At 38.4% G+C, this 15447-nt stretch overlaps 1 protein-coding gene across 9 annotated transcripts in view; it reads left to right on the plus strand.

Moving 5' to 3' along the window:
- Nucleotides 1-15447, plus strand: part of KIAA1958 — a 144145-nt gene that overhangs the window by 63178 nt on the left and 65520 nt on the right. For 8 of the 9 annotated variants that reach the window (XR_013759562.1, XM_079112604.1, XM_079112603.1 and 5 more), the window contains one exon: nt 7047-8241. Coding sequence is in view for 8 of the 9 variants with exons in the window: in XM_079112604.1 (XP_078968730.1) it covers nt 7071-8241 (1171 nt within the window). In the remaining variant the exon portion in view is untranslated. Of the gene's footprint in view, nt 1-6108; nt 6919-7046; nt 8242-15447 lie in introns of those variants that run through there. The other variant, XM_079112598.1, reaches the window with a different exon arrangement.

A 15447-nucleotide genomic window follows, 5' to 3' on the forward strand; every position in this document is an offset into this window, starting at 1 on the left:
GGAATTAATAGAGATTGGCTGTTAGTATGAGAGAAGTGAGAAAGAGATTGTAGGGAGACAGGTGAGAGAAAAAAATATAGACAGATTTTAAAAAATTAAAAATATAAGAATACACAATAAGACTGTAATATACTATTTAGACATCCCATTTCTCAATAAGTTGATGCATGAAAAATATTTAGATTAAAAGATGGTAGAGGTGTGAGAGGGTGAAAAAAGAACGAAAATCTCAATGGAAAATTGAGTGATCGCTTCCTTTGGCTTTTAAAATTTTTTTCAACTTCCCTTGTCCACCAATAGGTGGGGTTGTCTAAAGTTTGAAGTTAGCTCCAGTTCCCTGGGTGCTGGACCAGTTGGGTGGGTGAGCTAATAGCAAGATGGCTTCACACACTCTTAGTCTTCCCACTCATTGTAGCTAGCCCATTCCATCCCTGCACACCTCAGGACTCATTTATTTGGAAAGAGCCATTTTCTCCAGCTTCTTCAACCTGTGCTCCCCACAGTGAACTGCCCCTAGTCTCTGGCTTTCCATAGGCTTGCCAGACGCAGAATGACCCACATAAACCCAGCTGGAATCTGATGGACCTGGGCTTCAGCTTCGCCAGGTCCCATCTTGCTACAGTCCCAAGATCTCAGTGCCCTTCCAGCTTGCAGAGAGACCACCAGGGATGCTTTGGTAGCCAGTACCACACTGAATAGAAAGACCTCAGGTGCAACCAGACTTGCAGGTACTCCGATATATCTCCAGGTTCTCGCCTGTGTCCCCAGACCGAGGTGGCCGTGCCCCAAGATGGTGGCAGTGGTGGCAGCAAACCTGCAGGCCCTGACTGGTATCCCAAGATGGTGGCAACTGCAGGTAACCCAACCTGCAGGTACTGTATTCTTGGACTTCCAGGCAATAGCAGGCAGCAAGTGATCTGCTGGCAGTCTGTGGGCAATCTGCAGGCTAATGGCAGACCATCAGTGTGTGGACATCAGGCGGTAGGCAATGGGTAGGTGAAAGGTGGGCACTGGGCAGGCAAGAAGCAGGCAAACAAACAGGCAAATGGCACATGATAGGTGGCGAGGAGTGATCGACCCGCACTTGAATGGCTGGTGATAGGCTGGCAGACTGCAGGCGATTGCAGCAGTCCAGTGGGGGTAGACACCAGGGGATCAATGGCTGCCTCTCAGGGAAAGAGTATTTCCTCTGCTTGAATCTTGAGTTATGGAGCAACAAGGAATGTAGCCTCCCTCTCGTCTGCCATCTTGGGTCTCCTAGAATGTGTAAGTTATCGTGCTTTAAAGAGTTTGGTTACCTGACAACGAATTAAAATCTTCAGTTTTAAGCCTTTATAGTCCTCTTGTTTCTCTTGCTTACATCATTTTGAAGGCTATCCATCCTCAGTGTTCCCAGACTAAATGTGTTTAACATAAGTAGAAAATAAACTGCCAGTCTATGGGAACCACACCTGTGTCAGGTTAGGTTTGTATAAAAGATAACACTCTTCACTTGAAAGTTGTAAAAATATCAGAAATTTATGAATTTTTATCCCACATACTCATGAAACAGAATAATGTTTACATGTGTTATAACACAAGGATGGTGGGCAGGAAATCATTAACATAGGTGCATTTGTTTTTACCACTTTCAAAACAAGGAAAATCCTCATACTGCCCCTGCCCCTGCCCCTCCCTCCCCAGCACTTAAGTCAGGTGTATTAGGATTGTGCCTTGGCTACAGTTGTAGAAGGGGGGGTGTCTGTCCCATGAGGGCTTGGGGCTCATGTGCCACCCCTTTCAAGCAGTGCAGCACTGGACCTGGAGTGGCACAGGGTTCAGGAGCATCACCAGAGAGGTGGTGACATATGGAAGTTAGTAGATGGCACTGGGGCAGATCACTTGGGTTTGAATTCTCATTCCTTTATTTGCTAGCTACATGACTGTGGAAAAGTATCAGCTTTCTTACCTGTAAAATGGAGATAACTACACTTCCTCATAAAGGTCAATGCATTACTGTATCTGATGTAGTTAGACTTAGGTGTGTTCTACCATCTCCAGCTAGTTTTACTCATCTCTTAAAACCAAGTGAAATGCCAACTAAGCGGGGGGGGGGGGACCCCAACACACTCAAAACAGGAAGAATGGAAAGAAGATGGTTCAGATTACTCTGAAAGCTGATTGGTATGCCTGTAATCCCAGTGACTCAGGAGGCTGAGGCAGGGGGATCTCAAGTTTGAGCCCACCTCAAACAACTTAGCCTAAAAATAAAAAGAACTGAGAATGATGCTCAGTGGTAAAGTGCCCTTGAGTTCAACCCTTACTACAAAAAGAGTGAGAGGAAAAAAAGAGAAAGGAAGGAATCTAATTAATGCTGAGCACCCAACAAGCCAAGGAAAGTCTTCTCCTTTCACAACTTGCAGAAAAATTAATGGATGAGTTTTCCCAGAAAGAACACAGACTATCCCAAAATCAGGGCAGCAGGCCTGATTTGGAGGTGTGAGGTATGATTGCTGATATTTTCTCCTCTGCAGGCAGCATTTTGAAGGAGTGTCTCATTTTAGTATATGAATTCATTTGTAGTTTTAGTCACCACGGACACTCCTAAGACCCCATGAGAGACTGGCATATTGGAGAGTTGGGAACAAATAACGCTGAGGCATGGCACCACCATAGGGCAGGTGATCATGGTATCTGGGATTACAGGCATTCACCCAGCAACAGATTCTTTATTATAGACCCTGTTACATCTTGGGAAATGCCATCAAGATAATGAAGCTAATTTTTGGGGGGTGGGGGGGATAGGAATTGAACCTAGGGGTGCTTAACCATTGGACTACATCCCCAGCCCCCCCCTCCCCCCTTCTAATTTTCTTTTTCAAGACAGAACCTCACTACTGCTAAGGCTGGCTTTGAACTTTGGATCCTCCTTCCTCAGCCTCCTCAGTTGCTGGGATTATAGGTGTGTGTCACCACACCTGACTTAAAGCTTTATAAATTTAAAGGCAATTTAAAATATTTTATCATGGGCTGGGATTGTAACTTAGTGGTAGAGTTCTTGCCTAGTGTGTGTAAGGCACTGGGTTTGATCCTCAGTACTGCATAAAAATAAATAAAGGTATTGTGTCCATCTACAACTAAATATACATATATGTATATGTTTTATAATTCACTTTGAGACAGAGATTTTAGATTTTCTATTTACTCGTTTTCTTTGAGTGAACTGTAAAGCATGAATCATCATGTCAAATCATGCCCATTGATGGGAATACCACTTTTAAATGTGATTGAATAATGTTGCTATTAGAACAATTTGAATGAATGGAATGCCATTATAATTACTGTTAATCCTTTTCTGACAGTATATAATAAAAACTCAGTATATATGTAGAAATTAAGAACATAAATAATAGGAAGAGTTGAGAGTTTTGAGGTATTTATGAAAGGAAGACTTTAGAAGCATTGAAATTATTAAAGCCTTTTATATAATATCAGTATCAAATTAACTAAGGCAGCTTTTTTCCATGACAGTAGAAACCTCACCAAAAATTATTTTAAAAATCGATTGTTTTCTTGGCAAAGGCATACCTAGTTTGTATGACGTGAATGCATACTTCAAGTAAGGACATACACTGGGTCAATTTGCCAAAGAGATGGTGAGCTGCAGCACAACTTCTTCCTTCTTCCACCTCCCAGTCTTCCATCATCATCCTAGTTTTCAGATTCTGTGCTCTTTCCATCCATCTGCTGCTTTTCAAGGCAGGTTACTTTTATACCTTACCTGAACTGCTGCATCAAATTTCCAAACTAGATTCTCAAGTCCTTCTTTCTTCCAATTATAATCAGGATGATTCCACAGTTACCTTCTTCCTTACAACCATGTGCTTTATTAACTCTGTTATATAACAAAGTTCAAATTATTTTGTATGACCTGCAAGTCCTTCATGATTGGAATCCACAGATCAGTTAGGGAATAATATCAACCTTACAATGCTGACTCTTCAATAATAGAGTCTATCTATTTATATCACGTTTCTCTCATTTGTGATTTTTTGATATAGAAGTCATTGACATCTTTTGTTAGAATTATTTCTAGGTATTTTGTATATTTTGGCATTAGTAAGTGGAACTACTCAAGTATTTTTAAAAAAAATTTATTTTCTAGTATTTTACTAGCTAGCATATAGAGGATTGATTTTTCAATATTATTTCCTGCTACTTTGCAGAATTCAACTACAAGGTCTCTTTTTCCCTTATTTTTATATTGGTACCTTATAGTTGAACATACTAATGGAGTTTGTTGTTACATATCCATACATGCACACGGTACACAATATTGTTATGATTTGGCCAATATCACTCCTCCAGCTATGAGTTCTAACAGTTACCTTTTGAGTTCTCCTTGGTTTCTACCTAAACTGCCTTACCTTCCACAAATAGGAACAGTTTTATTTCTTCTCTTCTAATTTTTCTACCTTTTATTTTTCTTCTTCCTCCTGCCTCTCCACTTTCTCTCCTCTACCTTCCCTTCCCTCCTCCCTGTTCTATTGTTTTTTCAGTGGCTAGGACTTCTAATACAATGTTGGGTAGAAGTGTTACAGGTGAACATTTTTTACTTATTCCTAATCTTAGAAATAATTCAGTCTTTTACATTAAATATAATATTAACTGCATTTTTCATAAGTGCCCATTTGTCTGTCTGGGACATTGCCCTATTAACAGTTCGCTAAGTGTTTTTATCATAAATGAATATTGAGTTTTTTTTCTTTATTTATTAAAATGACCTTGTGGTTTTTCTTCCATGGACTATTAACATATTGAATTACATTGATTTTTGAACATTCAGTTTTGTATTCTTGGGATAAGTTTATGTGGTCATAATATATAACCTAACATATACAGAATGGACTATTACTCACCCATGAAGAAGAATGAAATTATGGCATTAGCTGGTAAATGTGTAAAACAAGAGACTATCATGCTAAGTGAAATAAGCCAGTCCCCAAAAAACAAAGGCTGAATGTTCTCTCTCATATTTGGATGCTAACTCACAATAGGTGGGGGTGGGGGTGGGGGATGGAGATTCACCGAATTAAAAGTGGGGGGAGGAATTGGAAAACAGGGGGATGGGAATGGGAAAGACTATAGAATGAGTGCTACATGACTTTCCTATTATGTTCATGTGTGAATACACAACCAGTGAACTCCATATCCCATACAACTACAAAAATGGGAAGTTATACCCCATTTATGTATCACATGTCAAAATATATTCAACTGTCATGTATAACTAGAAAGAACAAACAAAAATTTTTTAAAAAACGAATGTATTACCCATATGAACATTTTGGGTTCAATTTGCTAATGTAACATTTTTATATTAATATTCTTTATGAATATTTTCTTTATTATAAAGGCTTTGTCAGCTGGTTTTGGTATAAGGATTATGTTGATCTCCTCAAATACCTCGAGTAGTGCTCCCTCTTCCTCTCTTTTGAAAATACTTGTATAATTTTTTAGTTTCTTCCTGAAGTAACAAAATTAACCAGTGAAACCACTTGAGTTTTCTTTCAGAAAAGTTTGTTTTGTTCTGTTGTAATCATTTTCTATTATAGAAAGTTTGTCATCATCAACAATTGAGATCTAACAGTGTTAAAACAAGCAAATCAAACCCTTTGAAAAGTTCAGAACCTTACGGGACTATTGTGCAGATTGTAACTGAAGTCAGATGGAAGCTAACCAGGCATTCACTGTTACATGGCTCCAAACTAGCTCTGTCAGGTTTTGGAAAAGTGATGTAATGCTTTTATACCTGATTCTTTCTTTTTTCCTGTAAAGCAGTTTTTTTTCAACTATTAAAAATAAATATTTTCATGAAGATTCTTATGCCTCCCTGCCCAGTTCCCCAGGATCTCCCTCTTGGCAGAGCATTGTTAACCTTTCTGAGCTTTTGCAGACTCCACATACCCCTTTCACTTTCCTGCCCATCATGTTGTCCTCACTGTTCTCACCCAACCAAGAACCCATACAAGTGATCCTGGGTCCTGCCGAATAGGAGATGACTTACTCCTGTGTGGTAGTTGATTATCCTTGGGTTCATGGGACTCTCAGATGGTGGAACACTTCAGACACACCTTTTACCTCTATATGATGAACTGCAGTATTCCAGAAATTTCAGACAGCCAGGAAGTTGGAATCTTGCTCCTATGAGTGGCTATAGCACTGACCCTGGCCTGGTTATCCTTGCTTATGTCTTCAACCTGCCCTTCCAGAGTCTCCTCCCAGGCTCTTCTCCCTTCTCCCACTCCCTGCGCTTAGTCCCTTATTCTCTATTTTAATTTCCAGTTACCTTGTTTTCTGGTACCCAGAAGAGCATAGATGCCCTCTCTCTGACATCCATCCTAGAATGGATTCAAACCTCCTTTTTGGCTCTACCTCTAGTAATGAAGTTTGTAGAGGGTAGCAATGGAAGGGCATCTTCTTGGTTAATACAGGTAATACACACATTTCACTATTAAGGGGCTCATGAACTGTCACTTTGGAAAGGAAATGTACCATAAAAAAGCTCATCTCAAAAAAAACAAAACCTTTTTTTATATTGCTTATTTGGTTCTTCTTTCTTTTCCTCTTCCACTTTTTTCTTTTGTGCAGGCATTATTATAGCTATAAAGGAAACTGGCAAAATTTTTCTCCATGTTACTTTTTCCCATATTCCCTTCCAGTTGCTGCTCCAAAGCAGTGATACTAACTAGTTACAGTTTTGAAGTACTTTTTTAGTTTGTTTGTGTACTGGGGATTTAACCCAGGTGCTTTACCACTGAGCTACATTTCTAGCCCTTTTTATTTTTTATTTTGAGACAGGATATCACTTAAGTTGCTGAGGCTGACCTGAAACTTGAAATCCTCCTATCTCAGCCTCCTGAGTTGCTGAAATTATAGGTATGTGGCACCATGCCCAGCTCTAAAGTGCATTTCTTTTTTACGACAAATGATCATAGTTGGAAGAAATTGAGATATGGGAATGTCTTGGGTAATAATGGTTTCTTATTTTGATTATTTCCTTTTAGGAAAGACACTTCTGATCCTGTAACATGGAGGATTGTCTTCATACCTCATCTGAAAATCTGTCCAAATTGGTCAGCTGGGCCCACAGCCATGGGACCATTTGCAGCCTCATTCCAAACCTGAAACATTTGCTTTCTGAAGGTTCCCATGGGAACCTGACCGCAATGTGGGGCTGTAGTGCTGGCCATGCTTATCATTGGCCACTAACAGCTACTTGTAGAGCTGGGTCCCAAGAGAGGGTCTGTTTCCAGGACAACAGAAGTTTTAACTCTGATAGTCCCAGTATAATCGGGGTACCTTCTGAGACACAGACTAGCCCTGTTGAAAGGTACCCTGGGAGACCAGTAAAAGCAAAGCTAGACTGTAACCGGACCAGAGACTCTTGTGACTTCTCTTATTGCAGTGAACCCTCTGAACTGGATGAAGCTGTTGAAGAGTATGAGGATGAGAACACCCTGTTTGACATGGTTTGTGAGTCTTCTGTTACAGATGAAGATAGTGACTTTGAACCCCAGACTCAAAGACCTCAAAGCATTGCTCGCAAACGGCCAGGAATAGTTCCATCTTCCCTCCATACAAGTTCCCAGACACAGATGGTTGATGAATGCAGCAATGACGTCATCATCAAGAAAATCAAACAAGAAATTCCAGAAGATTATTACATTGTGGCAAATGCAGAGCTGACTGGAGGAGTAGATGGACCAGCCCTGTCCTTGACTCAGATGGCAAAACCCAAGCCTCAGACTCATGCTGGTCCCTCCTGTGTGGGGTCTGCTAAGCTGATTTCCCATGTAACATCTGCCATCAACACAGAACTAGACCCACATGGTATGTCTGCATCTCCTTCTGTGATTTCCAGACCAGTCGTCCCAAAGACTGCTAGAGTATCTCTGGCTTCACCAAACAGAGGACCCACTGGAACCCATGGCACCAACCAGCAGGTGGCCATGCAGATGCCTGTGAGCACATCCCATCCTAACAAACAGATCAGTATCCCTTTGTCTGCCCTGCAGCTGCCTGGACAGGATGAGCAAGTTGCTTCTGAAGAATTCCTGTCCCATCTGCCTAGCCAGGTCTCATCCTGTGAGGTAGCCCTCTCTCCTTCAGTTAACCCAGAGCCAGAAGTGAGCTCCAGTCAGCAGCAGCCTCCAGTTGCTCCAACTATAACTACTGAGGCCACCGCGCAGTGCATACCAGGTATGGGATGTAAGGCGACAGTGAGTCCCTCATCCATATGCATCAGAATTCTGCGCCGTCAGCACTTCCAAGATTGTTGCTTCAGTTTGCTAGGATTCAGTCCTTTTCATTCTCACAAAGCTTGAAATTATTCATCCAGGTGATAATATGCAGGAAATTCATCTGAATTGAGGCCATTCATCCCATTAATATACCTCAGGTCTCAGAGGACAGCTTTGAGAATGTGCCATTGATTCTATGTGGCCAGATTTAAGATTGATAATCTGACCTTAAAAGCTGGATTTTTTTGTAAAATTGTTTTTAAAGTTTTTTAAATGCTGTCCTCTCAGTATCGAGGTATTTAGTTGCTGTTTAAGGCTACATCATGGTGGTGAGGCATATGATGACAATAGATCCAACCGATAGAACCAGCTTCATCTGAACCAGCTTCACATTGGTAATCATTTTAGTGGATATGATAGCTTGAAATATTTTTTTAAGTGACAGACATTTCTAAAAGAAGTATTTGATCTTTTCACTCAAAATTTAAAAGAATCAGATTTTTTTTGAATATGTGAGCCTAACTGTAATGAATTCAGAGGAGAGTGGAATAATATTGAAACGCTACACCTGTGATTCTGATGTTCTTTAGTTCTAACATTCGTTATTTATTTAACAATAAATAGTTATATAATTATATAAGGGGTTCAGGTTCATGATTCAAATCTAATTGGCCAGAAATAAAATAAAAACATAGACGAGAATGAATAGACATGCAAAGAATATAGAGCAGAGATCTGTAGTCATTTTGGTTTCTTTTAATCCTCAAAATAGTCATATATTTTGGGGAAAGCTTCCTAGAAGTATGAGGCACCAGTGCCTTTGGCCCAAAACTTCCTAGAATTAAGTTGCTTTTACAAACACACTACTCCAATTTTAGTGTCAACATTAAGCTTCCCAAAGGAACTTTACATTCGTTACTTTTCTAGCATAGTCATGGTATTATTAATAAAATATATACTGAGAATAATCATATCTTGATTTTAAAAAGCTATACTTTTCAGTTTATTCATTTTTCTCTCTAAAAATAACAGCTTTATTGAGATATAATTTACACACCATAAAATTCACTTTTAAAAAGTGTACAGTTCAAGTTAGCAGTAGGGGTACATGCCTGTAATCCCAGCAACTCAGGAGACTCAGGCAGGAGGATCCAGCTCACAGCCAGCCTTGGCATTTTAGCAAGACCCTATCTCACATTAAAAAAAAAAAAAAAAAAGGCTGAGGTGTTAACTAGAATGCCCCTGGGTTCAATCCCCAGTATTACTCTTAAAAAAGTGTACAATTAAGTGGGTTTTGGTATATTTAGAGTAGTACGGCCATCACCATTATCTAATTTCAGAACGTTTTTATCACCTCAGAAAGAAACTCCTTGCTTATCAGTGTAACTCGTTCCCCCTTCCTCCAGTTCCTGGCAGCCAGCTTTCTATCTAATGGATTTACTTACTCTGCAGATTTCATAAATAAATGGAACCCTATATTATATAACCTTTTGTGACTGCTTCTTGCTTTTAGCATAATATTTTTAAGTTTAATCCCTGATGTGGCATTTCTTTTCTTTTATTACCAGATAGTATTTCATTGTACAAACACACCATATTTATTTTTCTTTTCATCAGCTGATGGACATTCGGGTTGTTTCAGTCTGTTGTCTATTATATTGCTACGATGAACATTTATATACAAATTTTTCTGTGGGTATGTATTTTCATCCTGTTTGGGAGACTGCCTAGGAGTAGAATTGCTGGGTCCTATAGTAACTCTGTTTTAACTTACTAAGGAACTGCTAAACTGTTTTCCAAAGTAGCTCCACCATTTTAGTCTCACCAGTAATCCTCAAAGGTCACTATTTCTCCACATTATCCTAAGGCATTTAATATTTTCCATGTTTAAAAAAATTAGAGCTATACTATTGGGTGTGTGAAATAGGTATCTTTATGGTTTTGTTTTGTGTTACCCTGTTGAGCATTTTTTTGTGTGCTTCTTGGCCATTTACAGATTTTTTTTAGAGAAATGTCTATTTAGATCTTTTGCCCATTTTTAAGTTAGGTCATCTTTTTATAGGTGAGTTTTAAAAATTTGTGGGGTGCCATGGCCAGCAAAAAAAACCCAGGCGTGGTTGAGCTATTAGACATGGAAATCTGGGTCTCAGGAATTGACAGTTAGGAGAAAGTACTCGAGATTGCCTGGAGTATGTAGTTTCCATGCAGTTGGTTCACCGGCCAGAATTTGCAGGCCCTGGATGTGCCATTGACCCGCTAGAGGGGAATGACTTGCTTAACTCTACCCCATCCTGTTTCTCACAGAAACAGCTCCTGCCGGTCCCCCTTTGACCTGTACTGCTATAAATAAAGAGAATGGACTCCTCCATTTTGTTAGAACCAGAAGACCCTTATAAATGGTTCAACCCATCAGGCTCCCATTCTAAAGATAATTCTGGCTACTGTTTTGATTAAATAAATTTCTCAGCAATTAGTTCGCAGCCAGCGCATCTCTCTAGCAGGAACCCCTTTCCTCATCCACACGGGACATGGGGCGATAAAAGTTCTGGATATAAGTCCCTTATCAGATATATGATTTGCAACTATTTTCTTTTGTTCTATGGGTTGTCTTTTTCTTTAAAAATATTTTATTTTATTGAATAATGATGTATATTGGCTATTCTTTGTATCACTAGACACATTGTCCTTATTAGACTTGTTAACATCTTTGCACTAGGAAATCTCTTGATCCATGTAGTACTTTTGTGAATTTGGTTTGTTTATTTGTCAAATTCCCCCTTCCCTTTTTTTTTTTTTTTTTTTTTTTTTTTTTTTAAACTAGATTGGAAATAGCCTGGCAAAGTTTTCTACATTCTCAGTTTATATTTGAGAATATAATTCAAAATGTATTTTACAACAGTGGTATTCTCAAGCAGTTCAATAAGACTGTTCCTTGTATCACATACCCTTCTACTAACTTACCCTGTGAAGCCAAATGCATGACATTGAGCTCTAAACCAGTTACTGTATAATCATTAATAATAATTACTTGTAAAAGAAGTAATTTTAAAAATCCTTGTATTATTGTGTGCATTATGTTCTTACAGAATTTTTTGGACTTCTTATAATCACTTAAAAAGTAGACATGACCAAGGATAGTATATATCATGCAGTCATAAACTGTGATATGACTTTATTCTAACAAAGAGGATTGGTTTTCCTTGGAGTTGAACCCTCAGGAACAGTGTGAGGAGCTGGTAATGGGAATTTCTTAAGGAATCATTCTCATGTTTTGATCCCTTGTTCTGTGAGAAGATATATTGCCAACATATCATTAGCTTTAGGAAAATACTACTTGGATTGGAAACAGCAATGAGACAAATAAAAACCTGATTGATGTTTTTCTTTTTTGAGAGATATTTAATGTGTAACTTCTCTTGGTTTCCTAGAGCCTAACCTAGGTTCTGTGTTCTAAAGCTTAATTTATTTATTTGCATTTGCATTCTTACAATCTCCATTATACATGTAGAGTTTTAAAAATGTTGGTATGTTAATGTATGTTATTGACTTGATGAATGATCCTCACACAGTTAATATATAAAGTGCACTTGGAACTAAGCAAAAAAATCAAAGGTTCTGAAAGAGCTCGTTGAAAGCTGATCAGGCTCTTTTAAAATGGGTGGTATAGAATTTTAAGTCTTTATCAGGTCATTGCATAAATACTGCATATCTTTAAATGATTTTGGTCAGGGAGGAGGGCTGAACTAGGGATTGAACTCAGGGTCACTCAATCACTAAGCCACATCCCCAGTCCTTTTTTATGTTTTATGTAGAGACAGGATCTCACTGAGTTTCTTAGTGCCACACTGTTGATGAAGCTGGCTTTGAACTTGGAATCCTCCAGTCTCAGCCTCCTGAGCCACTAGGATTACAGGCATGTGCCACCACACCCAGCTTTAAATGATATTTTTAAAATAAATAATTTGACAAATGACTTGAATGAGACAGAATAAAGAGAAATTGATCCATTTTGCTTGATTGTGCCCATGCCACTTAAATTCCATTTCCCTAGTGAAAAAATTATCCTTATTTCTGTTTATAACTGTTAATAAAGTTATACAATGTTAAAAAGGTATGAATAAAATCATGACTTTTCACTTTATCTCTGTCATACTGCCCAATCCAAAGTTTAGCAAACAGTGTGTAAAAAAGACATGTATCATGTGGCACAGTAGAACACACCTGTAATCCTTGTTGCTGGGGAAACTGAGGCAGGAGGATCACAAGTTTGAAGCCAGTTTCAGCAGTGGCCCTAAGCAACTTATCAAGGCCCTGTCTCAAAACAAAAAATAAAAAAAGAACTAGGGATTATAGCCCAGTGCCAAAAGCCCCCTGGGTTCAATTCCTAGTACCCCTCACCCCAAAAAAATATGTGGTTAGAAGTATTGACCATTGACCATTTTTAAGTCTGAAAATATACACTTCTTATCTCTTAATAGATTCATATGTTTTCTTCATATACAATCATGTGTCACTTAATGCTAAGGGTACATTCTGAGAAATTCATATTGTACACCTAGGCTATGTGGTACAGCCTGCTGCTTCTAGGCTACAGACCTGTACAGCATGCTTATACATTGGATACTGTAGACAACTGTAACACAGTAGGAAACATTTGTGTCTTTAAACATAGTTCAACAAAGAAAAGGTACAGTATAAACAGAATATAAAAGAGAGAATGGTACTTCTGTATGAGGCACTTACCATGCCTGGAGTTGCAGGATTAGAAGTTGCTCCATTAGAGTCAGTGAGTGGTAAGTGGATATGAAGGTCTGGGAATTATCCTGCACTGTTTGTACTTTGTAAATACTATGTTTAGGCAACACTAAATGTATTTTTTAAGTCTTCCTTCAATAATAAATTAACCTAAGCTTGGTGTAACATTTTTTAGCTCATAAAATTTTTAAAACTTTTTTTTTGTAATACTTAGCCTAAAATGCAAATACTTTGTACCAATGTACAAAGATATTTTCTTATTAAATATTTTCTTATTGTATAAATTATCTTCTATTAAATATATACACACACACACATACATATATACATACATATACACACACTTTTTTTTTTCTTTTGGTACAGAGGATTGAACTCAGAGGCACTTGACCTCTGAGTTACATCTCAGGCCCTATTTCATATCTTATTTAGAGATAGGGACTCACTGAGTTGCTTAGCACCTCACTTTTGCTGAGGTTAGTTTTGAACTCACAGTCCTACTGCCTCAGCTTCCCAAGCTGCTGGGATTACAGGTGTGCGCCCCTGTGCCTGGCAGAATATATTTTTAAACACTCAACTATTTTGGCTAAAAATTAAGCCTGCACAGAGGCAGGATCATCACTATCACTGTCTTCCATATCTTGCCTCATTGGAAGGTCTTCAGGGTAGTAACACATGAAGAGCTATCCTCTCCTATGACAACAGTGCCTTCTTTTGGAACCTCCTGGGGGACCTGCCTGAGGCAGTTTTCATTATCTTCAGCATTATGTACTGTATGTAATGGTATGCTGAACAGATAGACCATTCTTTATTGTTAATATGCAGTAACTGTGTTTAACTCTGTTTGAGCACACAGATGCTATTATATTCAGTATAGTAATGTGTTGTACAGGTCTGTAGCCCAGGAGCAGTGGGCTAGCATTGCTTACGCCAGCATCACCATAGATACTTGAGTAATGAATGCCTTGTGCATTGTGATAGCTGTGCAGTAAGTAGATGATGGGAATTTTTCACTCCGTTGTAATCATGTGAGACTACTGTTGTGTGTAGTCTGTCATTGACCAAAATGTTGATAGTGGTACCTGAGTATATTAGAAATAGTAACTTGTAGCCTGTCGTGTATATTGACCTTAAATACAAATATTTTAGTTTTGTCAGTGGCATTTCTGGATGTATGGATTTTCTTAATTTTTGTGAAGACTAATCTTTCAACATCTGTCTGGTTATAATCTTTTTTCTGCCTTCATTATTTTGTTTAGGAAGTCCTTTTCCTGCCTTAAGGTAGCATAAAGAGTCATCCAGGGGCTGGGGAGGTAGCTGTGTGCTTACCTAGCACACGAGGCCCTGGATTCAATCCCATCATAAAAAATACATTTATCTATATTTTCTTTTGGTTCTTTTATGATTCTGTTTTCCCCTCCTTTCCTTCTCTTTCTTTCATTTTTGACATTTAACTTTACAATTAGAACATATTTTGGGGTATAATTGCATGCTGTTCTTTTTGCAAGAGTTCAGCATTATTTATTGAATAGGTCCCGTTTTCCATTGAATTTATTAATATACCACATTCTTGTTTATAATTGGATTTGTCTCTTGATCTGTTTATCTTTTTTTAATTTTTACTGTTTGATTTTATTTTATATAAGATAATGCAGAGAGAAGGAATGTAATCTAAATCATTTAATATATTTCTTTAAAAATTACTAATGTAGGGCTGGGGATATGGCTCAGTTGGTAGAGTGCCTGCCTCGCAAGCACAAGGCCGTGGGTTCAATCCCCAGCACCAAAAAAAAAAAAAAAAAAAAAATTACTAATGTAAAATTAAGTTCAGTGAGCTTTTAAAAATCAGTTAAGATATATATTACTTCCAGTTGTTTAGTTTGTGTTAATATAATAAGTAATGGTTTCTTTTGTCAGAAGCAAAAGCCCCGAGTTAGACTAAAAGGAGAGAATTAATTGTATTTGTAGGCCAAGGAGAGATGTTCAAGAAGCGTTCATATCAATTTCAGACACCTAGTTTCTCTCTTGACTGTGTGCCACTTTGGCTTCCTCGGTACTGTGTTTGATTCACCGATTCCTACATGGAGTGAAATTCATTGAGCTGCCCAGTCTAGCAGTGAACAGAATGTGTGTCACAGCATTTGAATTAACCTCTGAACCTGTTGTAGGGATATCAGTTCCCCACCCTGACAATGGCATTGAGATCTAACCTACAAAAACCACATTGTTGGGCGCAAGGGTTGTGGCGAGTGTGGGAGTGTTCTTCCATGAACATTCTAAGTTGTGATTTCTTGTTTTGTTTCTATTTTAAGTTCTGTTCTTGAGAGGGGCAACAAACCAGTGATATTTACTACTATTTATGTGCAGTTTGTTTTGAGCATTTAGGTTTTTTTTATGTGGACTGATAGGA

This window comes from Sciurus vulgaris (genome assembly GCF_902686455.1).
Source record: "Sciurus vulgaris genome assembly, chromosome: 15".
In the NCBI taxonomy this organism is placed as follows: domain Eukaryota; kingdom Metazoa; phylum Chordata; class Mammalia; order Rodentia; family Sciuridae; genus Sciurus; species Sciurus vulgaris.